The sequence below is a fragment of the Podarcis filfolensis genome, assembly GCF_964270895.1.
Source record: "Podarcis filfolensis genome assembly, chromosome: 10".
NCBI lineage: Eukaryota > Metazoa > Chordata > Lepidosauria > Squamata > Lacertidae > Podarcis > Podarcis filfolensis.
Window position 1 is genome coordinate 68,410,043 of NC_139612.1, and position 25,217 is coordinate 68,435,259.

Below are 25,217 nucleotides of genomic sequence, written 5' to 3' on the forward strand. Positions count from 1 at the left end.
ACCTCTTTGAACGCAGTGGGAATTAGTTCTGAGTAAACATGCCTCATATTGCACTGTTAGCTCAGTGTGTTTCCTCTGTGGCTCAGGGTTGGCAGTAACAAATAATAGCAGAGTACAGTGGTGCCTCGCAAGACGAAATTAATTCGTTCCGCAAGTTTTTTCTTCTTGCGAGTTTTTCGTCTTGCGAAGCACGGTTTCCCATAGGAATGCATTGAAAATCAATTAATGCGTTCCTATGGAGACCGCTTGCCAGGCTGGCGGTGCGGAGAAGGGCTTTTCTCCCCACCGCAAGCCTTCAGGACAGGTACGGGAACAGAGGGGAAGGCGTGCAGCGCTTCTCCTCTGTTCCCGGGGCTTGCGGTGGGAGGAGGGTTTTTCCTCCCCACCGCCAACATTCAGAACAGCATTCTGAATGTTGGCGGTGGGAAGGAAAACCCTCCTCCCACCGCAAGTCTTAAGGACAGCCATCTGAAGGCTGGCGCGGGGAGAAGGTCTCTCCGCCCCACCGCCAGCCTTCGGAGGAGCCTTCCGAAGGCTGGCGGCGGGAGGAGTTCTCTCCGCCCCACCGCCAGCCTTCGGAGCAGCCTTCCGAAGGCTGGCGGCGGGAGGAGGTCTCTCCGCCCCACCGCCAGCCTTCGGAGGAGGTCCGAGGACAGTGGGGAAGACGCGCTGCGCTTCCCCGCTGTCCTGGAGATTTCCCTATGGGCTTTCGTCTTGCGAAGGAAGCCCATAGGGAAATTCGTTTTGCGAAGCGCCTCCAAAACGGAAAACCCTTTTCGTCTAGCGGGTTTTTCGTCTTGCGAGGCGTTCGTCTTGCGGGGCACCACTGTATTGTATTCACCCAAGTCCTACTCAGAACAGACCCATTGCTATTACTGAAACTAAATTAGTAATGGCCATTAACTTCAATGGGTCTACTTTACCAAAGGTGTCATGGGCTTTGAAGACATTTGAACTCAGAATGCAAGGGAGAAACATTCTAAGAGGAAGGCATGCTTAGCAAATCTACATTGGCTTCCACAGTCACTTACAGACTCACTGCTAAAACCATATTTATGGAAGACAATCTTACTTGGCTACAAGTGATCGCCAAAGAAGAAGAAGACTTTGAGTAGGACTAGCAGTGAATACAAGCCTAAATATCCAGCTTAAAAGGTTTGAGAGGAGCTTTACAGGTGAGGGATGTTCACTGGATGCTCCGACCAGATTGTGGGGGAAGTACTGGGAATGTAAATTCTCCCAGTAGTGGAATGGACAAAGCACTAGACTTAAAAGCCATTGATTCTGATATTTGGGGGTGGGGGTGGAATAGCTCACTCTGAATAAAAGTTGTTGGGGGTGTGTGGATGGCAGCCTTTTACTGTGTTTTGAAATGGCAGCAAACCATATGCAAATATAAGGCGACATGTTGTGGTCTAATTGCTTACAGCATTTCTGTTATACTCCATATTGTTTTAATTTTACATCATGACTAAAAATGCTGCTGCGTTTTCTTGGTGGAGTTTGTGCCTAGGGTTGTGCCGCAATTGTGCTGTTCAGTGGCATTTGGTGCAGATAGGGAAAATAGTAAATACGGGAGATGGCAAATATATTAATCAAACCTCCTCCTGCTGAATCCTGGTCAAAAAATAAGAAGAGAGGGGAAAGCAGCTTGAATTTTAAACAGATTATGGAGTCAAAAAATATTTTAAGTGTGTCTGACTCTGATCAAATGATAAAATGTAGTTGAGGCTGTTCCCCCTCCCCCATTCTTTATATGGGGGGGGGGCAGATGGAATGAGAGAAAGTAATAAATCATGTTTTGGAATAGCAAGCTGCAGCTTAGTGGAATTGGTGTGGTGGAGAATCAGTGGTAAGGCTGGATGATGGAGATGATGGCAGAGCCACATCTGCGAGTCGACTGCAATATATGTATATTGGTATACATAGACTACTAAAATGCTCAGGAATACAACCCGTGGAGGGTGACATTTTTGTCACAATAAGCCTTGGAGCCCCATTGGCTTGCCGGTAAGTATGTTATGATGTGATGGATTGAAACAAGCTGTTTAGGTTACTGTTTAACATGTACAGTGGTACCTCAGGTTACATACGCTTCAGGTTACATACGCTTCAGGTTACAGACTCTGCTAACCCAGAAATAGTGCTTCAGGTTAAGAAATTTGCTTCAGGATGAGAACAGAAATCGTGCTCCGGTGGCGCAGCGGCAGCAGGAGGCCCCATTAGCTAAAGTGGTGCTTCAGGTTAAGAACAGTTTCAGGTTAAGTACGCACCTCCGGAACGAATTAAGTACTTAACCTGAGGTACCACTGTATATCGAGAATCCCTCCAATATTTAGGAATTCAAAGTCCTGACTTTGGATTTTTGAACACTCAATCTGCTGTGTGTGAGAATCATAGAGAGCACTCTTGGTGGGCACAGGGTCTGTAGCTCAGTGGTTGGAGCACATTGTCTGCATGCAGAATGTGCCAGATTAACTCCATCGCATTTTATTGTAATGAGGATTTTTAAATGTTTGCTCTCCCTCATAAAACCTTGGGTTCTAGGCTACCAGAAAAAAATAATCTCAGTAAGTAAAGTCTCCAGGTGAAGGGGTCATCAGGTAGAAGTTGATGAGAAAGGACCTTTTCCTGGAGAATGTCATGGACTGGCTGGATGCAGAGGAGGGAACTCCCGGGGAAGAAGGCCAGGGGAGTGGTGGTGGGATGATGATGAGTGATCAGAGGGAGCAGACTGGGGTACCTTGGGTTGTCCCTTCACCCCCATCCATTTACACCCACCTGGCTAAGGTAGAAGCAAATCCTACCAGGAGTTACAGTTTTCTGCTTCTAGCAGGAGTTTTAAGAGTGCACTGATGTACTTACTCTCAATAAATATTAATGTGGTTTCTTCCCTTCTCTTTTGTTCAAAATCCTTGTTTAAAACCTTGGAAATAGCAAGGTCTTCTCTCAGTGTAGAAGAATCTAGGAAGAGAGGACAGCTTTTTCAGCATTGAAGGCCACATGAGCTATTCATCAGAAGTGTAGAGCCATAGTTCAAGAATAGAGAAAATTATTTGCATTGAAAAGTATTTGGTTTAATTCACAATATCTCCGGTTAAAAGGTTTCAAGGATGGCTGTGAAAGACTTCTCTCTGAGATCCTGGGGAGGAACTGCCAGATGGATGAGATTGCATTGGAAATTATTCACTCAAAATTCAGCATCTTATCATTGCAGAGTTGAAATTCTGACACCCGATCACTGCCTACCCAAGCAAGGAATTCCATGGTGTTTTGAGTGCACACATAGTTTCTAGTTAACTTGGATGGTTCACAGATCTTTGCATTTCTCCATGAAACTGCTAGCTCCTCCCAATAGAGATGGTAAAGGTAAAGGTAAAGGACCCCTGACAGTTAGGTCCGGTCACAGATGACTCTGGAGTTGTGAGGCTCAACTCGCTTTACAGTTTTTCTGGGTCATGTTGCCAGCATGACTAAGCTGCTTCTGGCACAACGGAACACTGAAACCAGAACAGCGCAAGGAAACGCCGTTTACCTTCTCGCCGGAGCGGTACCTATTTATCTACTTGCACTTTTTGGCGTGCTTTCGAACTGCTAGGTTGACAGGAGCTGGGACCAAGCAACGGGAGCTCACCCCGTCGCGGGGATTCAGACCGCCAACCTTCTGATCGGCAAGCTCAAGAGGCTCAGTGGTTTAGACGACAGTGCCACCTGCGTCCCAATAGAGATAATACCCCTGCACAATCACCGTATTTTTCGCTCTATAAGACGCACCCAGTTTTTGGAAGAGGAAAACAAGAAAAAAATATTCTGAATCCCAGAAGCCAGGACAGCCAGCAGGATCGCAGTGCAGCGATCCCACTGGCCGTCCTGGCTTCTTGTTTAGCCGCGCGCAACCTCTCCCGGGCAAGGGGAGCCTTCAACCCCTGCGCGTGTCTAAGGCTCCCCCAAGAGCCGCACTCCCTTTAAAGTGCAGCGTGGAGCGTGTGTGAGGCTCTTGGGGGCTTTTCCCCAAGGAGGGAGAAGGGACTGACGGGCTGCCCTTCTCCCTCCTCGGGGAAAAGCCCCCAAGAACCGCACACACACTCCACACGGCTCTTTAAAGGGAGCACTGAGCAGAGCCTCCCGCCTGCATTCGCTCCATAAGACGCACACACATTTCCCCTTACTTTTTAGGAGGGGAAAAGTGTGTCTTATGGAGTGAAAAATACGGTACTTCTTCTGGAGTAAGAGAGAGGCGAGAGAAATGCTCTTGATCTTGTCATGGATAGTTGGTGATCTTTTATGCTTTCTTTAACCTCTGATTAATGTCTTAATTTTTTTTATAAGCTTCCAGAAGTTGAAGTGACTTCGTGCTTGTTTGTTTTTATCCTCAAACAAACCAGTCTTTTAAAGTCCCAAGAAATATTTGAGGGTGGCCCAGTTCCCTCCCAAACGGCTGCTCTGTTAGACTTAAATGTCATGTACTGCTCAGCTATAGGAATCATCGTCATAGTCTGAAAACCATCTCTATGTATCTATCAATATAGTGGCTCATGGCACTAAACTCCTTGGCTAGGGTGCTGGGTTTGCACTTTCAATGCTGCTGGCAGGTGACCAAGGAATGGCTCCTTAGGCATATTAAGTTCTAAAAATTCCACTGCTAACAATACTATTTAGCTGCCTTGTCTATGTACCACTGGATAACTGATGTAACATTTTCTCCCTCCTCTTTTTGGTATTAAAATATTTAGAACCTCCACTGAGTTCAAATTTCCTCCAGTTATTACAACCAGCAGGATATACATGGGAATAGGTTGGGCAGGTTTTAAAATTGGAAGAATCTAGAGCCTTGCTGAGACAGGTTGGCTGGTCCATTTCCCAGTCAACTCTAAAACAGCATCTTTCCAGGCTGAGAAATTGGTTCAATTATCTGCAACTTATTTCCAAATTCTCTGCATTATTGTGCATACAAGAACAAGCTTTATTTTGTGACAGGACTTGAAAGAAATTGGCTTCAAAACCAGTTGTTGTGTTTTTTGTGTGTGGCTGGTCTGGCTGACTTTTATGGTGTTATTTAAAGGATGGCTGAGTGAATGTATGCAGTTTGAAATTTGTTGTTAATATAATAGAAACAATATTAATTTAATCTTATTTATTACTGCAATTTCTCTTCTGCCTTTCTAAAAGCATATGGCAGCATACAAATTTAAAAACATATAAATATTCCTACTAATAATAATTCTTTGCTTACTAAAACCAGAACCAACTGTATCAATCAAATTTCAAAACAGCAGCACAACATATGGTCTAAAACAATACTCCAGAAAAGCCAGTTGAATGAAAGCAATTTTGCTGCAGCGTGAACTATCAGAGACCAAGGGAGGTTGTCCCAAATTCAGGACTCCATAACTGGTCAAGTTCTAACACTGGTTCCAACCTGACATGTCTCAGATGTTCAAGAGATCTGGAAAAGGGTTTCAGAAGGCCAATGAAGCATACTTTATTAAAAAAACCAACAACCTAAAATTAGTGGAACGTGCTCCACTTCTACATTGTATCAGAGGAGGGATTTGGAAAAGGACAATAACTCAATGGTAGTGTTTGTGTAAGGGACGCAGGTGGTGCTGTGGGTTAAACCACAGAGCCTAGGGCTTGCCGATCAGAAGGTCGGCGGTTCGAATCCCCGTGACGGGGTGAGCTCCCATTGCTCGGTCCCTGTTCCTGCCAACCTAGCAGTTTGGAAGCACATCAAAGTGCAAGTAGATAAATAGGTACCGCTCCAGTGGGAAGGTAAACGGCGTTTCCGTGCGCTGCTCTGGTTCTCCAGAAGTGGCTTAGTCCTGCTGGCCACATGACCCGGAAGCTGTACGCCGGCTCCCTCGGTCAATAAAGCGAGATGAGCGCCACAACCCCAGAGTCGGTCACGACTGGACCTAATGGTCAGGGGTCCCTTTACCTTTACCTTAGTGTTTGTGTGGTGCCTGCAGAAGATCTTGAACTGAATCCATGGTATCTCTGATTTGACAAAAAGGGTAGCAGGTGATGGGGAAGAAGCCTCTCCCCAAGATCCTGGGGAACTACTGACAGAGTAGAAAAGGCTGCGCTAGATAGAATGCTTGCCTGATCCTTTCATTCCTTTCTACATTACCTGATTTAGGCTTGCCCTTCTGATTGGAAGGAGGGAAGCGCAGAGCACATTCACAAACCTATTAGAGTTCTTTGAGGGTGTCAGCCAGCAGAATATAGATAGAAGTGATCCAGTTGACATTGTGTATTTGGACTTCCAAAAAGCTTTTGACAAAGACTTCTGAGTAAGTCAAGGAAGAAGAAGAGAGGTTCTCTTGTGGATCAGAAATAGGTGAAGTTGCAGGAAGCAAAGAGTAGGAATAAATGGACAGTTCTCCAAATGGAGAGAGGTGGGAAATGGTGGAGTCCCTCAAGGATCCGTATTGAGACCTGTGTTTTTTAACTTTTTCATGAACAGTATAGAGCTAGAACTGAGCAAAGAGGTGGCCAGGTTTGTTGATGATACTAACTTGTTCAGGGTTGTTAAAGATGAAGAGAGAATGTGAAGAGCTCCAAAAGGACTTCTTCAAGCTGAGTGAATGGGTGGTAAAATAGCAAACACAATGTAAACAAGTGTAATGTGTTGTATGTTGGGGCAAAAAACACTAATTTCACAGATATGCTCATGAGATGACAGACTAGGAATAAACTCTGTGAAGATGTTGACCCACTGAGAAAGGCAAATTCCATGCTAGGGATCATGAGGAATGGAATTAAAAATATAACTTCTGTAGCCTTATTGGAGTTCACCGATTGGGTCTGCGTTGCTTCGGGACAGGAGGAAGGAAGTCAAATGACACCGAGATGAATTCAAAGAAAGAGTTTATTCTGCTCTCCGGATAGCAGAAGGAACTTGTGTGATCAAGTCCACAACAAGTCCAAAGAAATGACAAGTTTCATGCAATATATATATATCCTCCAGGCACCCTCTCCCTCCTTCCAACCACGTCAGCCTATGTACGCAGGTTGACATCACATATGTTCTTGCCCTGGTATTCTTAACCATAAAAGGGTGTTCCTTCCTATACTTCTAACCATAAAAGGATCTTCCTCTTCCTACTCTTATATGGGAGGAAGAGGTAATCATCTGCGGGAACACACTTTTGGCGTTTTCCCCAGACATCGGTCTTGCACATATTTGGTGGTCAGCACATAAGATAAAGTTCTGACGTGTTTTCTTTGTTCCCCTAGAGAGCCAAGGCCATCCCTTGCCGTGACTGATAAAGGAGAGAGCTTGTTTATGTTTTTGCTCAACAGCTCAAGTTTTACTCATTTAAAAGTGCTCTCTTTTGAAAGAACAAAAAAGGGGGGGGTTGAGTCAGTTTTAAACTTACTACACAGAAACCCATTCCTTCATTTCCAATAATCATAATGCTGTTATAAAAATCTATGGTGTGACTGCATTTGGAATACTGTGTACAGTTCTGGTTGCCTTACCTCAAAAAGCATATCATGGAGATGGGAAAAGTTTAGAAGAGGGCAACCCAAATGATCAAGGAGATAGAGTGACTCCACTTTGAAGAAAGGTTACAGTGTTTGGGGCTTTTTGGTTTGGAGAAAAGGCAAGCAAGAGGTGACATGATAGGAGTTTGTAAAATGAATAACATGGAGAACGTGCATAGAGAAAAGTTTTTATTTCTCTCTCATAACACTAGAACTCATGAAGTTGATCCAGGAGGCTCTTCTTAGATTCTTATGCAAAGTGTTAGTAGGAAACCCCATTGAGAGTGGGCAGTTTTGCTGTGTGTCTCATGCTTTTGGCTCAGTTGGATCATTAAGTTACATACAACAGACCTTGGTAGCAGCGAATTCTTTCTCCCCATGGAGACGCCTGTGCAAAATAGCACTGTTATTTCAGGGTCCATTATGAAAATATTCAGCTACATTGCTGATGGACCCCATCTCTTCACTCCTATAGTTATCCTTCAGTTTATGATAAATTTTGCTTCACATCCATTCTGCACTCCCCCCAAAAGAGAAACCTTTTGGTTTATCACCAGGCAAATTAAATCAACATCCTGGCACGCTTCCTTGATACAGCAGCTGGAAAATATTTAAAGCTTCTCTGCTTGCTGTAAAAAGTAGCCATAACCCATTTTGAACCATAAAGATATGAAAAATAAAAGAACCGCTAGTATGAATGCGAGATTTCTGGGAATGGTGAGGAGGTCACAAAAGCTGCTGTTCCTGGAATTCATAAAAGTAAAAACAGCATTCTGTGAAGGTGAAGGTTGTTTTTCATATAGGACTTCATAGGAGCAGTTGCAGACTTATTGGCATTGCAGAGATACCATCATTTTCAAAATGGCTGAGAAGTAATGTGGCTGTGAAAGGTCCACCGATTTTATATACCTGGAGAGATTTGGCTCAATAATAATAATAATAAAAGGTAGCATGTAGCATCCTCCTTGGTTCTAGGTTGGGCATTTGGGTAGGGCAGGTAGCTTATCACAAAGCCAATGCACGCATAATCAAGTTGCATTTTCTCGCCTTGGTTCCAAATCCCCCGCATGGCAGGTTTAGTTGTTGAGGAGTCCCTGGCGCAGCCAAACAAAGGTTTATTTAAGTACCGTATATACTGATTAGGTACCAAGACCTGCTATTTTTGTTTCCAGGCCTTGGAACTTAAAATGTAGTTAACATGACCTTTCCCTTCTAAGTTAAACTGGTGAGTTAAAATTTTATGCTTAGGAGGCAGAAGACTGTAGACAAACAACAAAGGAGGGCTCTTGTCCATGTCCTGCATGTGGGATATTCAGAGGCATCCAGAGGTGGAAGCCTGGTAAATCTCAGGAAAACTGTGCAATATTGTTTTGTAATAGTGTGGTTTGGCTTACAGTTTCTGTTGAAAGAAGTTTGGTCCTGTCTGTAAATTTCAGTAGTAGACTGGTGACAAAGTAGAATGTTGAATAATTACCTTAGACTAGTAGCAGAAAGGGTTGTTCCCCTCTGTCGCTTTGGGCATCAGAAACTGGGAATTCGGGGTGGGGTGTGGTGGACATGGCATTAGGTAGGATGGATTAAAACCCCAATAAAGATGTCTCATTTGAAGATTCCATGAGTTTTGCTCACAGTGTTGAACCTTGGGGTTGCTGTGTATTGCATAGGGGAAAGAAACACCTATCCTGGACTGTGACTGGTAGTATGCTTCTCACTTGTGTAATCTTCTAAGTAACTCCATAGAAGTTACCAGCCTATCTGCCCATGCATATCAACATCCAAAAAAAAGGGGAAGGGAGTAAGCAATACTTAAAACACTTGCAGCATTCTGATCCTACTCAGACTGGCATTTATTCAGAGCAAAGGTCGACTAATTTAGATGAGCATGAGGGCAGTTCCTGAAAACAAACTTTTCCATGTTTTGTGTGTTTCTTTTTAAGGAGGTCCTGATGACAACTTGATAGAAGGCGGTGGGACAAAGTTTGTCTGCAAGCCAGGAGCCCGAAATATCACAGTCATCTTTCACCCGCTTCTGAGGTAACCCTATCCTACTGCTTTGTGTAGCATGTGTCTGTAATGTAATAATGGAAAAAAAATATACATTTATTTATTAGGCTGTGTTCAGACATTCGGTTTGTTATAGGAAAGCTTTGGGCTGTTCCCAATGGTGCAGTGAAACCGTATTGTTTCGTATTGTGTATAGAATTCAGAATCTTGGGACCCTCTGTTTCCTCTGGAAAGGAAGAAAATGTCAAGCATCTACTTTATTACAGCTGTGACATTGGCTTGACAGTGTGGAGGAAGTCACTGCTGAAATTTCAGAAGCCAAGAGGGGTGTGCTGAATAGGATTTCTGATGGTCTGGGGGTTTCATCATGCTTCAGTTTCTTGCGCCTCTCCATAACTAGCAGAAGTAGACTTTATTGTGCAAACAATTTAGGCAAACTGGCAAAAAAATCATGGGATATCAGCATAGGCTGACTAGTATTAATTATGGTTGACACCTGTGTGGGTAAAATGAACCAAGAGAATTTACCAAACAGAAAGGCTAGGGCAGGATGCACATAAAACTGCACCCCACTTCAGTTTTCTTAACTACATTAACCTACATCGTGTAGAATCTGACATTTGTTCTTATTGAAATTCCGTTGTTAGTTTTGGCCCAGTTCTCCAATCTGTCCAGGTCATCTAGAATCCTGATTCTGTGTTCTGTGGCATTGGCTACCTCTCCCAGCTTGGTGTCATCTACAAATTAGATGTGCATCTGCTCAATACCTCAATATCCAAATCGTTCATAAAGATGTAGAACAACTACAGGCCAGAACAGAACCGTGCAACTACCCACTTGTCACTTTTTTCCAGCATGATGAGGAACCATTAGTGAGCACTCTCTGGATTTGGTCAGTCAACCAGCTACAAATCTAAAGAATTTGTAGCTATCTAAAGAACTTTTAGATGAGTTAAGATTAAAAAAGGATGTGTACAAAAAATGGAAAAGGGGGGAAACCACCAAAGAGGAATTCAAACAAATAGCCAGCACGTGTAGACACAAAGTCAGAAAAGCTAAAGCACAGAATGAACTCAGGCTTGCTAGAGAGGTTAAAAGCAACAAAAAAGGCTTTTATGGGTATGTTCGTAGCAAAAGGAAGAACAAAGAAACAGTGGGGTCACTCAGAGGAGAAGATGGTGAAATGCAAAACAGGGGACACAGAAAGGGCTGAACTCCTCAATGCCTTCTTTGCCTCAGTCTTCTCCGATAAAGAAAACAATGCCCGAACTGAAGAATTTGGAGCAAATGATTCAGCAGAGGAAACACAGCCCAGAATAACTAAGGAGATAGTACAAGAATACTTGGCTAGTTTAGATGTATTCAAGTCTCCAGGGCCAGATGAACTGCATCCAAGAGTATTAAAAGAACTGGCAGAGGTGATCTCAGAACCACTGGCAGTCATCTTTGAGAATTCCTGGAGAACAGGCAAAGTCCCGGCAGACTGGAGGAGGGCAAATGTTGTCCCTATTTTCAAAAAGGGGAAAAGAGAGGACCCAAACAGTTACCGCCCAGTCAGTCTGACATCAATACCAGGGAAGATTCTGGAGCAGATCATTAAGCAAACAGTCTGTGAGCACCTAGAAAGGAATGCTGTGATCACCAATAGTCAGCATGGATTTCTGAAAAATAAGTCATGTCAGACTAACCTGATCTCGTTTTTTGACAGAATTACAAGCCTGGTAGATGAAGGGAACGCAGTGGATGTAGCCTACCTTGATTTCAGCAAGGCATTTGACAAGGTGCCCCATGATATTCTTGTAAAGAAGCTGGTAAAATGCGGTCTTGACTATGCTACCACTCAGTGGATTTGTAGCTGGCTGACTGACCGAACCCAAAGGGTGCTCATCAATGGTTCCTCTTCATCCTGGAGAAGAGTGACTAGTGGGGTGCCACAGGGTTCTGTCTTGGGCCCGGTCTTATTCAACATCTTTATCAACGACTTGGATGATGGACTCAAGGGCATCCTGATCAAATTTGCAGATGACACCAAACTGGGAGGGGTGGCTAACACCCCAGAGGACAGGATCACACTTCAAAACGACCTTTACAGATTAGAGAACTGGGCCAAAACAAACAAGATGAATTTTAACAGGGAGAAATGTAAAGTATTGCACTTGGGCAAAAAAAATGAGAGGCACAAATACAAAATGGGTGACACCTGGCTTGAGAGCAGTACATGTGAAAAGGATCTAGGAATCTTGGTTGACCACAAACTTGACATGAGCCAACAGTGTGACGCGGCAGCTAAAAAAGCCAATGCAATTCTGGGCTGCATCAATAGGAGTATAGCATCTAGATCAAGGGAAGTAATAGTGCCACTGTATTCTGCTCTGGTCAGACCTCACCTGGAGTACTGTGTCCAGTTCTGGGCACCACAGTTCAAGAAGGACACTGACAAACTGGAACGTGTCCAGAGGAGGGCGACCAAAATGGTCAAAGGCCTGGAAACGATGCCTTATGAGGAACGGCTAAGGGAGCTAGGCATGTTTAGCCTGGAGAAGAGGAGGTTAAGGGGTGATATGATAGCCATGTTCAAATATATAAAAGGATGTCACATAGAGGAGGGAGAAAGGTTGTTTTCTGCTGCTCCAGAGAAGCGGACACGGAGCAATGGTTCCAAACTACAAGAAAGAAGATTCCACCTAAACATTAGGAAGAACTTCCTGACAGTAAGAGCTGTTTGACAGTGGAATTTGCTGCCAAGGAGTGTGGTGGAGTCTCCTTCTTTGGAGGTCTTTAAGCAGAGGCTTGACAACCATATGTCAGGAGTGCTCTGATGGTGTTTCCTGCTTGGCAGGGGGTTGGACTCGATGGCCCTTGTGGTCTCTTCCAACTCTATGATTCTATGATTCTATGAAATCCACCCCACAGTTATCTCATCCAGCCCACATTTTACAAGCGTCTCCACAAGAATATCATGGGGAGTCAAAAGCCTTACTGAAATCAAGATACGCTGTGTCCACAGCATTCCCTTGATCCACCAAGTTTGTAATTATTATCAAAAAAAAAAAAAAGAAATGAGGTTTGTCTGGCATGGCAATCCATGCTTTTCTAAGGGCTCACAGCCCAACTGTTTAATTATCTGTTCTAGGACCTTTCCTGGTATCAATATTAAGCTGACCGGTCAAGAGTTAGATCTTCTCACTCCACTTTTGAAGATAGGGACATTGCCAGCCTCCAGTCCACAGGGGCCTTACCCCTTCTCCAGGAATTCTCATAGATTATAGACAGAGGCTCTGAAATTACATCCACAAGTTTCTTTAGTACCTTTGGATGCAGCTGATCAGGTCCTGGAGATTTGAATTTGTATAAAGTGGCTAGGTGTTCCCTTACTTACTACCTCTTTCTTTCTTGGGCTTCAGCTCCCGTCTTGCATTGTTTATTATGTTATCACCAGGTTGGACACTGCTTTCCTTTTGGGTGAAGACAGCGGCAAGGCAGGTTTGAGCAGTTCTGTCACTGATTTTTGTGCCTGAAAATGGAAGCCAGGATTAGTTGCGAGATCCATGTTTTGAATAACTCTAATCTTTCAAACAGAACTTCAGATCAGTACCAGTACAATGCATAATGACAGAAGCAATGGAGACAAGTGATATAGGACAAAACTGGGAGGAAAGCACAAGAACAACGTCAGAAGGCAAAATTTGTTATTTACTGACCTGGGAAACAAACCTGCTGCTGCTTAGTAATTGATGATAAAAATAAAATTAATCATCATACTGGAAAGTGGAAGGAGGGAGATTAAATTTGGATGGTGCTCTAATAAGCTTTCCATTTCCACCTTACTTAGCTCAGGTATTTGCAGGTTCCAGCAGCCCCTGATGAGTTTTCCTGCTGAGAATTTCTAACATATTTAAATAATTGACACACTGCTTCCAAAGGCAGAGGGGCCTTCATTTGCAGTCTTGTAAAGTTGAAACCTGTTTATCAAGAAATCAGCTTACCTTGCAGCGGCTGCAGCATTCGCTCGCTGCTTATTAATCATAACTGGCAGTGAATGATAAACAATTTGCTACAAGCCACAACTAAACTTTCCCCCACTCTTGATCAATAATAAATTACATTGTTTGCCGCCAAAGGGGGTCAAGCAGACAAATAAACCCGGAAAGAAAGCTATTGAGTTTTTAAGAAGCCGAGAGAGAGAGAGTGCATTTGCTGCAAAGTTCCCAGGAAAGTTGCACAACGATATGATAGAAGCAAGAATGGGTCAATGCAAAAAGGATGATGCATCATAACCATATAAAGTCTATTGCTCTTTGCCATAAATCTAACACTCATCATGTACTCTATATCGATGCAGATAAAATGTTCTTAAACAATAAAAAATACATGAGCTCACATATAGAAGTCATGTGCATGAATGAAATGGGAAATCTTCCCAAAGAGCCAACTCATGGATTGCAGTTGCAGGATTTCCTGTGGCAAAGCAATGACCGCTGAGAGCACGTTAGGTTTGTAGTGCAGACATGTCATCTGGGTGGAGGTTGGGAACAGCAGCCCCTTGATAGGGCTGGATAGCAAATGAATGACCAGGGCTATGAAGAGAATGGGCATCAGCAAGAGGGTACAGCTTGCAATTAGTTGGAACAGGGAAAGGACATATGCAAACAAGATAATGAAGCGTTTGAGTGGTAGGGTGGATAGTACCACAGTCAGCTGCAATGGCGGCAGCATCTGGAACAGTTGCAAGTGCTGAAGCAGCTGAAATGTATGAGAAATTGAAAGGCTAGGAGTCACACGGTGGTGCTGTTGGATAGCCTCAGTTGGTGCCTGTTGCTTCCTCACCTGGACATTTCTAGGGGAAATGATAGCCTTAAATGGTTGGTGGGCCAGCATGGCAAGGATTTGAGACTCATCACTTGAAAGGCTTGACCCAGCACTTCCAGATGCAACCAACACACTCTCCTCTTCAGAGATCCCTAGGAAGTTCCTTCCTTAGAGATGATATTGGATGCAGCAGCTCTCCTGTGATCTGGACTCCCCAGCTCAGAGTCACTGTCAGATGGTTTCAGGGGCTGGGCTATGAGAGTCCGAGTCTTGTGAAAGAACTCAAAGGAGGGCAGGGTGATGATCTGAACAACAGAGCAGAGGAAATGGTGCTTATGGGAATAATTAGAGAAGAGCGTGCTGCTATTGCAATCACATCCTTCTTGTGGCTGGTCAATGTGAGAACAGGATCCTGGACTAGACTGGGCTTTGGCCTGATTTAGCAGGGCAGTTTCTATTCTCTTAATCAGGGGTCAGCAAGCTTTTTCAACAGGGGCCTGGTCCACTGTCCCTCAGACCTTGTGGGGGGCCGGACTATATTGGGGGGAGGGAATTAACAAATTCCTATGCCCCACAAATAACCCAGAGATGCATTTTAAATAAAAGGACACATTCTACTCATGTAAAGACACGCTGATTCCCGAACCGTCCGCGGGCTGGATTTAGAAGGCGATTGGGCCAGCTCTGGCTCCCGGGCCTTAGTATGCCTACCCATGCTCTTATTGTTTGAAACAGTACTTTCTTTTTGTCTGCTCTGAAGCTAGTAACAGAGACAGCAGGGGGTCTCCAAGGTCGTGGGCAGAGGACTTTCATATCACCTGCTACCTGATACTTTTTTAATTGGAGAGGCTGGGGACCTTGTGCATGCAAAGTGTGCACTCTGCCATTCAGTGATGGTCCGCTTTATGCATAATTTTAAAAACCACCAAAATGTTCACATACATTGCATTATCTTACTTCTGCTTACAGCAAGCAGCAGGATGAGCCAGGACTAGGTGTGTGGTGAGGTTGAGCCTCTCTGCAGCCATTGAGTAGGTTCGTGGCTGAAAAAAAGAATGCCCCAGGGACTTCCTTGGCCACACAGAGTTGCTGCACCCAAGTGGTCCTGTTGTAAAAATAAATAAAAAACCGTTGCATGAATTAGAAAGTGCAGGGCACCATGCTTGGTCCTCCTCCTTCTCCCACCCCTCAGTGCTTTTAAAGCAAGGGAGGCGTTGATTTGCAAACCTACGTGCCTTGTTAAAAACAACAACGAAGCAACACCAGTTGACAAGCAATCTGTTTAGATTCCTTGTGTTTGTGAAGTACTTGCAGCTAATGACTCTGATGTCAATAAACTCTTGCTGGCTTAGAGCGCATTTCATAAAATCATCAGCCACCGCGTTGTGACAGGAAAGACGACTGTTAGGGAAGCGCTTTCTCCAAAGTGACCGCTTCACCGCGGCGTGTAGTTCTGGCTGTTCATCTTTAGCGTTTCTGTCAGCTTGTCATGGGCGATCAGATATTATCTTCATTGCTGACATTCAACAAGCGTGTAAGGCATAATGAAAACTTCCTCTCTCTTCTCCCACCCCCCCTTTCGCCTCCTCCCCGCCCCAGCCTCTGTCAAACACAGATGACACATTTTGAATAGCAATTTTCATGACACACTTTGGTTTCATTACCAGCTTGATGGGTAGGCAGTGGAAATAATGTGTGTCATAAAAACGGTTAGGGCAAGATTTACGACGGAAAGATCTCTTCTCATTGTACAATACGCTTGTCACACGGGGAGGAAAAAAGATGGCATTTGCTACATCTTAACCTACTTTTTTCCCCTTGCCAAGTAGCACATCAATAACTGCGGGGGAGAGGAGAAATGGATTTACAACAGAAGCCCTCCTACTCAGGCTAGCCTTGTAGTGGAGGCTGATAGAGAGGAACAGGCTTAGAGTACAAAGGTGTCTTCAGTGTGATGCCGCCAGCAGTATCCATCAAGGCAAGAAACCTGACTTCTTTCTGTGACTGACACACCTACAGCTACTGTGCTGCAATGACCAAGTGTTGCATCAGTAGGAAAGGCTGAGATGGATGTTCAGGACTGTTCTACAGTGGGCTGAAGGGATCCTTGTCTTGTGGGTGAGAATGTAGATTCGGGTGGTGACAAATTTCAGCAGGGAAATTACAATGTTTTCTTCCTCCTTCCTCCGGTGTGGCATTTTTTTTCTGAAGGAACAAACAGGACTGTTTATCTCCTGCAACCGAACTTTCCCCCCTTCAATAATTAGAGTGTTTGTGAACTTTCTGTTGTTACATCACAGTAATTCAGCCAATGACTAGAGGGGCTAGCAGACAGACACAAGCCATAATTTCTGTGTGTGCGATTTTCAGAATGTATACAGGTAGTTCACAAACATTCTTGACACTGCTGATTTTAATTGTATTTTCATTGCTTCTAATATTTCTTCTACTGTATTTTATTACAGTGAGAATTCTATGGGATGCAAATGGTAATGCAACATAAGAATTATATTACATGTATTATATTGCATTATATGTAATACAACATATAAAAATACAACATAAGAAATAAAAGAAGCAATCACATAGCATCTGGCACAGTGCATTACAGTTGCTGGAACAGGCAGAAAAGCCATTGTGGTCCACACAAAACCACCAGCAGTTTTCAGGTGGTCTGCTTGGGGGAAATGGGGTGGGAACCACTGCCTTAGACCATTTTCTGGACCCATCCTTGAATGTACATCCATCCAAGATTGCAAGGAATTACCCTCGCAGGGCGACAATAATGGTACAATGCTGGAAATCCAGAACTGGGGAGCCAATAAAGGGGACCTGTTAAGAACTAGCATCTAAATGAAAAATGACCAGCAGCATAGGTCTCTGATGGATTTGAAACTAAGATTCATCTACTCTGTTATTGTTGTTTTTCAGCAGTAGCCAGCCAGATACTTAACACAGAGATACTTTAGTTCAATATAGACTGCAATCTCAACCCTACATATTAGGCAGTTTGGCTCATTAACATCACTGGGAACAACTTCTGAGTAATCCTGCATGTCAAGGATATATCAGCCTTGCTATGGTCAGTGCTCCTCATCCTCATGGTACCCTGCAGGTGCCAATCCTTAGCCTACCAATTCTTGGGTATAGGTGCTTGAGCAAAGGTTCCCAAACCTTTTCCCCATAGACCACTTGAAAATTGCTGATAGTCTCGGCAGACCGCTTCTGCCAGTTGTAGCAATTTGTAATGTGGTGTCCTATATGCTGTATAGGACGCGGGGTGGCACTGTGGGTAAAACCTCAGCGCCTAGGACTTGCCGATCGCATGGTCGGCGGTTTGAACCCCCGCAGCGGGGTGAGCTCCCGTCTTTCGGTCCCAGCTCCTGCCCACCTAGCAGTTCGAAAGCACCCCTAAGTGCAAGTAGATAAATAGGTACTGCTTTCTAGCGGGAAGGTAAATGGCGTTTCCGTGTGCTGCGCTGGCCACGTGACCCGGAAGTGTCTCCGGACAGCGCTGGCCCCTGGTCTCTTAAGTGAGATGGGCGCGCAACCCTAGAGTCGGACATGACTGGCCCGTACAGGCAGGGGTACCTTTACCTTTACCTATATGCTGTATGGTTATTAATGGTATTTTTACAAACATATTGTGGACCACTTGCATGGAGCCCGCAGATCACACAGAACACAGTTTGGGAAGTCCTGTGCTAGAGAATAAGGTCAACACGAGCACTCCCACCTGTAAATATATGAATGAACACAAAGCGTTGAAGCTGTATCTCTCAACCTTTTATTTGGAACAGCAAGCCAGAAATGGGGAGTGGAGGGATGTGTTGGCTCTGAAGTAGACAGCCTAATTTCCAGCAGGACAAGTGTAATGCACAAAGGCCCAGATTAATTACCAGCGCTTAATGGGGCTCACTTGCATGTAATAAATGAATAGCAGATATTATTTTCTAACGGGCAAGTGGTTCTTTGAAAGGAGTTGATTCCTGGGAATAGATTTTTACAAAGTTATGAAAAGCTAATTAGACACCCAGCCTGATGAGGAATACACACACATGATGTTTCCTTGATTAGATATTGTGGGAGGTGCTGAAGTATGAAAATTAGCACTATGAAAGAAGTTTGGTCACCGTCTCTGTCATCCATTGAAAGCCAACATCTGCTCAGATGCTAGTATTCTAGGCAGAGGGTGGTGCTGCTCTATGGTTGCACATTTCCCATTGGTGGAAAGGAAATGAGGTTCACCAAAACCTGTGAGCTGCTGGGTGGGCTAAGGAATCTCAGCCCGGCCACCAAGCTGGGTGTAGCGTTGGTTCGACACCAATGAGTTTTCCTTTTGTTGGTTTCAGCTGCCGTTTGAAAGGCACTTGGCTCTTCAGGGTAATAATAATTTTACATATGCTTTATGGAGTATGTTTATTACCAGACAATTGGATAACAGATGTCTGCCGTCTCAAGGCTGGTGGAGGGAAGGCAGTGAAGGAGCTGTAAACAGGAGGGAGAGGGGTGGAGATCATAGTGTTTCAGACTGTGCAAATGCTGTTAGCCCTAATCCTTTAAATGCTGGGTGCCAAGGCTGCTAGGATATCTCAGTATCAGCCACACTTCATTAATATCAGGCAGCAATTAAAAATGGTTGCAGGGAAAGGAGTGAAGAGCAAAGGGGCTTATTGAAGCAGTAGTTCTATCCAAATCACTTTGTTTGTATGTCACAAAAGGGTGGAGAAGTTAAATGAGCCTGACACCCCAGTTTTCCTCTGTCTTGGAGGAGACGGCATCTGTCAGGCAACAGACTGCTTGGATGGAAAGCTGACGGTGGTACATCCATCACCGACTCTTGGATCTCTGCCTCTGATGTAGTGAGGGAAGGCTAAATAACCACCAATATCATGTCTTGGATAAACTCAATGAGTGGCAGGAAGCTGCCATCTTCAGGGGTGTTAGTCTGCTGGAAAGCTCCATTTTGTAATGACCCAGAACTGCTTTTAGGCAATCAGATTCACAATATTTTACATTTGAGGGAACCTGAGTCCTCCAAATGTAAAATGACAGCTTCTGTTTCACATTTCTTGCCCTTATTTCTTCATTAAATGTTGGTGGATTTTTTGTTTTGTTTTTGTTTCAGAGATCAGAGCAACCTCTATTGCACCATAGTGATGTAATAGCAAAGGAAGAACGTATTTGTGATAGGTGGGGCCACATGCCAGAGATTCTGCTCTGATTCAGAACACACCGGGCATTAATTTTAATTTTTTTCAGACAGTGAACCATTTGTAATAACTGCGACTTTCGTTATTTCTTCAGTATTCCTGTTGTTCTGTGGGGAGTTTTTTTGTCATATGCTGTAAATGTGGGGCTTGGCATACAGAGATGTCATGGCCTCTCTTGCTGCCATTGGCTTAGCTGTGCTGTTGTCACAGAGGGTCATTGCCCTGAAGAGCTTGAGTGATGAGTGCTCAGAGGGATTTTGAGACCTTAGAACTGGATTTTGAAAGTCAGTGAGAAACTTCTATTAAACCTTCTAAGTATTGCTTGTTTGTCATGAGATTTCGGGTAGGTGTGGATTGGTTGAATTCATTCAGAGACTTCAGGACAAGGCTGGTTAACACTTTCCCACCCAAGGGCCACATTTACCCATTGTAGACACTCTGGGGCATGTACTCCAGCAGGGGATCTAGCCACCTCCCACTTTCTGTCTCTCATTGCAGGAATGTTCTGGTTCTCTGTAGAAGATCAGGGGAAGGTACCAAGTGTTCAAACAGGTGCCTCCGCATTGGACACACAAAAGGTTCATGATCACTAGTGCAAAACAAAGCAAAAGGTCCCATGATGACATAAACTGTGCATTCAAAAGGGATTGTATCTAATTTATTGCTAAGCTAAAGTCGCATAGGGACGCGGGTGATGCTGTGGGTTAAACCACAGAGCCTAGGACTTGCCAATCAGAAGGTCGGCGGTTCGAACACCTGCGACAGGGTGAGCTCCCGTTGCTCGGCCCCTGCTCCTGCCAACCTAGCAGTTCAAAAGCACATCAAAGTGCAAGTATATAAATGGGTACCACTCTGGTGGGAAGGTAAACAGCATTTTCGTGTGCTGCTCTGGTTCGCTAGAAGCGGCTTAGTCATGCTGGCCACATGACCTGGAAGCTGTATGCCGGCTCCCTTGGCCAATAAAGCGAGATGAGCGCCGCAACCCCAGAGTCGGCCACGACTGGACCTAATGGTCAGGGGTCCCTTTACCTTTACCATTAAAGTAGCATAGTGTTATACATGCTCTGCTAGCAAAATATTTTGTGCCTGTTGCGCAAGATAACACAGAGGCATGTTATTGGTGGATTTGTTGCACAGTAGATTGTGCAATGAGTTTCTGTTAGCACAACAGTTGCACAACATTAAAACTAGCTTGAGAGTCCTTGTACTAGTAGACAGAACGTTGCAAAGAGCCCATGTTTAGTGCTTCCATCTGACTCCCAATTGCAGCCCCGCATGAAACTTCAGACAGTCTATGGGAGGGAGCAACAGATGTTAGAACTGGATCATCTATCCTTTTGTTTTCTCTTTCTTCTGGGTCTCCAAAATTCTGTGCTGTATATAACCAAATTATAAAGGACAATTTAAACAACAAAACAACTGTGAAAAAACCTGACATTGTTAAGAAACAGCTCATTGTACAATCAGTGTATGGCCTGCTTCATGTGCCACATTAAACCATAGTTAAAAACAAGCTATGGTTTAATGTGATGTGCAAACCAGGCCACTGTGTTCATTTGTGTGCCATTGTTAATGCTTTATGAGAGCTGACAATCTTGTTGCACATGCCTTATTAGAGGTGACAGCTTATGAAAATCCTTCAGGTGAGGCTGTTCATTTCCTCGACAGCCAATAAAGCTCTCCTTCCTTCCGCTGACACACGAGCACCTGGAAGCAGCAGAAACAAAATCCCCTTTCCTGTGTGATGCATTTGTCTTGTTCCCATCTTGTCAGGGAAGGTGCTACATCTGATCAGTCAAGTTTGGATTTTGCAAAGATGTTTTGTCTGCTCTATAAATCAAGACAGCCTGTCATCGGTCCCCTCTCTCTCCAGCTCTCTCCCCAAACAAACTTGGTGCAGAACTAAACAATATACACATTTTGACACATCCGATAATACGAGTGCCTGACAGTCATATGTGGCATTCAAAGTCTTGCCTGGTAGCTCAGAAATGCAGAGTGTTCCGACATGGTGCACCAGCCACCAGAAAGCAATTGAGGTTGCAGTGCGTGGCTAGTTTTTCTTTCTGAAGCATTTTGCAGAGAAGTCCCTGAGCTTAACCCTTTTGGGAAAAAAAAAGAATATAAAAACGATTTCTTTCTGGTAGGAAATCTGATGTTCCTCAAGCTTACGCTCATGTCATCTATAAATCCTTCATGTTGAGAGAAAGTAACCCTATAGAAAAGCCCTTATTTCAAACAGAAATATAAAATTGTTGGATTCCCCATTTAGAAAATTAGTGAGAGATCTTTCCAAGGAGTCACCTCACCACCATCACCAGTCATCTTTTCCAGTAGGGTATACCCTTCATACAGATTATTGGCTGCTGTCTCATGTTGACAGCTTTTAGGAGCCACAGGTGAGGGCTGAGTGCAGGGTAAGGACCAAAGGTGGACAGACTACCCCAGAAAGAGCATAGTGTGTCCCACACCAGAGGTACCAGTCCCCTATAACACACCCTACACATATATTGGTCAAATATTTTCAGATCTTGCATAATGAAAAATCAAGAATTGTTTCATAGGCTTACAAATGGAGCACTGCAAAAAAAATAATTGTTAAATGCTTGATTTTGATGTGAAAGTTGACATTCCACAGTGGTGAAGCATTTATCAAAAGACCAACCACCGTCAGCAAAAGACGTTTTATTCACCCTGAACAATATTCTTTGAACTCGGATTATACTTATTAGGATGCATAGGTATCTTTTTGGCGCTGCAAGTCCCATAGTGGTCCAGATTTCTCAGCATCATGTTCTATTATCACAATGATGTTCTGTGAAAAGGCACTTTATTTAAAGTGTGCATAGGTATTGCCCTTTTAAAGCGAGGGATTTGTTGAATCTGTGTAAATTTCTCTTACAGACTCCTCACCAAAGGGACTTCACTTCTGATATCGCTTTCTATTTTCTCTCAGTCATTTACCTGGCTTTGCTCTTTTCCTGCAGGTAGTCCCGTCCCCCCCCCTATTTTTGCTGCTATTGGGAGGCAAGATTCTAATTTACAACAAATCTTTTATCTCATTTTAACTCTCCTTTCAATGTAAAGTGAGGAACACAAGTCAGGGTGGGTGCAAGAACGTTATTGACAATTGACCCCTGTTTACAACTTCATCTAATGGTAACTAGCATGATTTAACTAACATGATTTACCTCCTATCTCGTGTTTCCGAAATTATACATCACCTAATTAGTCCTACATATACAAAGTAGCAAGATGATGGTTACGGTGTCTGGGCCAGGCCAACAGTGCCTGCTGCATTATACTGTTGAGCTAAGTCTTAATTAATGAATGTATCGAAGTGATGAGATGAAAGGTGTCAAAACACCCGCACAGCATGCAATTTCTAACATCATGCTGGGTGCATAAATGCTTTGGGGCCCAGCTATGTAAAGAGCAGGGTGGTTTTTTTGCTGAAGCTTTTGACTGAGGAACTGAAGCTGCAGGTTTAATACAACATTAGGAAAAATTTCTAGACTCAAAAGGCTCTTGGCAGTGATGAATGCCTCTGCATTGTGTTCAATCATTGGAACCAAGTGGCAAGAAGACACCCATTCACTGCTTGTTTGTGCCATTTTCCCAGTTCACCTTACATTGCCTAGGAAAGTTGTATATTACTATTACTACTACTACTACTACTATTATTTAATAATCATAATATTAATAAATAATAATAATACACCACTTTTCCCCCAGATGGTGACTCAAGGCACCTTACGGATAAAAACAATAACCACTAAAAACATAAAACGATCAATCCCTAAAATACAATTGAACATTGATAGAATTAAAAATATATACATATATAAATTCTGTTTTAAAACATACCAGTAATTACAATAAAAAAACAGCATGGCACCATCTCTTTAATTACAAGCAGTCAATTCCCAAAAGCCTGTTGGAACCAATAAAGTTTTCACCTGCTGGCAGAAAGACAGCAAGGAGGGAGCCAGTCTAGCTTCTCTAAGGAGGGAGTTCTGAGGTCTTGGGGCAGCCACCAAGAAGGCCCTCTCCCACATCCCCACCAAGTGTGCCTGTGAGGGTGGCAGGACTAAGAGAAGGGCCTCCCCTGAAGATCTCAAAAGCCATGCAAGTTTGTATGAGGGAATACAATCTTTCAGATCGCTTGGACCTAAGCCATGTAGGGTTTTATAGGCGATATCCAGCACTTTGAACTGTGCCAGCAGTAGCCAGTGGGGCTGCTCTAACAAGGGAGTCATATGCCCCATATATAACCAGCCCCAGCCAACAATCTGACTGCAGCTTTTTGAGCCAGTTGATGTTTCTGGGCACTTTTCAAAGGCAGCCACACACAGGGTCTGTTATCTATAGCCTCCCTGTCTTTTTAGATCAGTACAGAGGATGTCATGAGAAAATTAGATTCCAACACAATTTACAAATGCTGAATGGGTACACAGAGCAACTGTATAAAAGGTGTGCCGTTGAGAATGGTTGGAATCATTTTGTGTAAGTGCATTTGCATTTAACGATTGGCTGACAATCATATGACGATAGCATTGGAGGTTTCAGATTAGAATTTTGGGATGGAAACATTCATTGGTTAAAAGATTTTAAAATGAGCATATTCTTAAAAAATAAATAAATTCAGAGCAGATCCCTACAGATGCATATGAAAGTTTGAGGACCAAGGGAGGGAGCAATAAACAAGGCGCACCAAGCACACTTACGTCTTTGAAGGACTTAACCCCACCTGACAAAGTTGGAGCCTGAGTATTAAAAAAAATAACCTGCTTTGGATCTGGAGATTGCTGCTCTTCAAAAACGATGTTTAGGAGGCTTAGATTTTGGTACAAGGAGTATTTTATGCTGCTTACCAGATAAAAAAAGTTGACACCCACTAGCATTTTGACTAAGTGCCCCATCATGGGACATTCCCCAAGCCTTTTTTAGCCTAGGAGGAATAAAAAGCATTTAGGGAATCTTAAAGCAAGATAAAAAATATGTGTGTGTTTAATATATCATCTTATCTTAAAGGCTTGTAGATTAAATTGCTATTGGATATTTCTTGTAAACGTGTGTAGTTAATAGCTGCTATCCCTGCTCCTGGGATGGAAAAGAGTATATATGTAAATAAATATATTTTCATGTTTAACCACCAAGCTAGGCCTGCCTGCCTTTTTCCTTTATTTGTGCAGTTTAATAATACTTCTCTCCGGATGGGGAGAAACGTGGTAAAAAATTAGGATTGTAGGATCAAACTGGCAGGGAATTTTACTGTACTTCTGGACTTACCTGTCAAGGAAAGGGGGCATATTTAAACAGGAATGTATCTTAATGGAGAATGGCCATTGCTCATTGGTGAAGCATCTTAATCCCAGGCATCTCCAGGTAGCGCTGGGAGAGTACCCTGGGGAGGTGCTGCCAGTCAGTGTAGACAATACTGAACTAGAGAGACCAGAGACCATGGGGCAACTTCCTAAGTAGCCACTGAAATAATATTATGTGCCTTTTGTCCCACTCTCATTCATTTCAGTGGGGCTCATGTGAGAGGTTTCTGATCAGCTGTGGCCCAAATCTTGACGATTCCATTTTAACTTCTTGAAAGAGGGGGTGGCTCTTTATGAAAAGCATTCCCAGAGAATCACGCTGTATGTGAAGGACCGTGACCACCAATAAACCGTTTTCGTTTCTGTAGGAAGT

General features: G+C 43.7%; 1 protein-coding gene across 1 annotated transcript in view; it reads left to right on the forward strand.

Moving 5' to 3' along the window:
• Nucleotides 1-25,217, forward strand: part of EXOC4 (exocyst complex component 4) — a 345,430-nt gene that overhangs the window by 164,180 nt on the left and 156,033 nt on the right. The window contains exon 10 of the mRNA XM_083572619.1: nucleotides 9,429-9,525. Coding sequence (XP_083428745.1) covers nucleotides 9,429-9,525 — 97 coding nt within the window. The remainder of the gene's footprint in view (nucleotides 1-9,428; nucleotides 9,526-25,217) is intronic.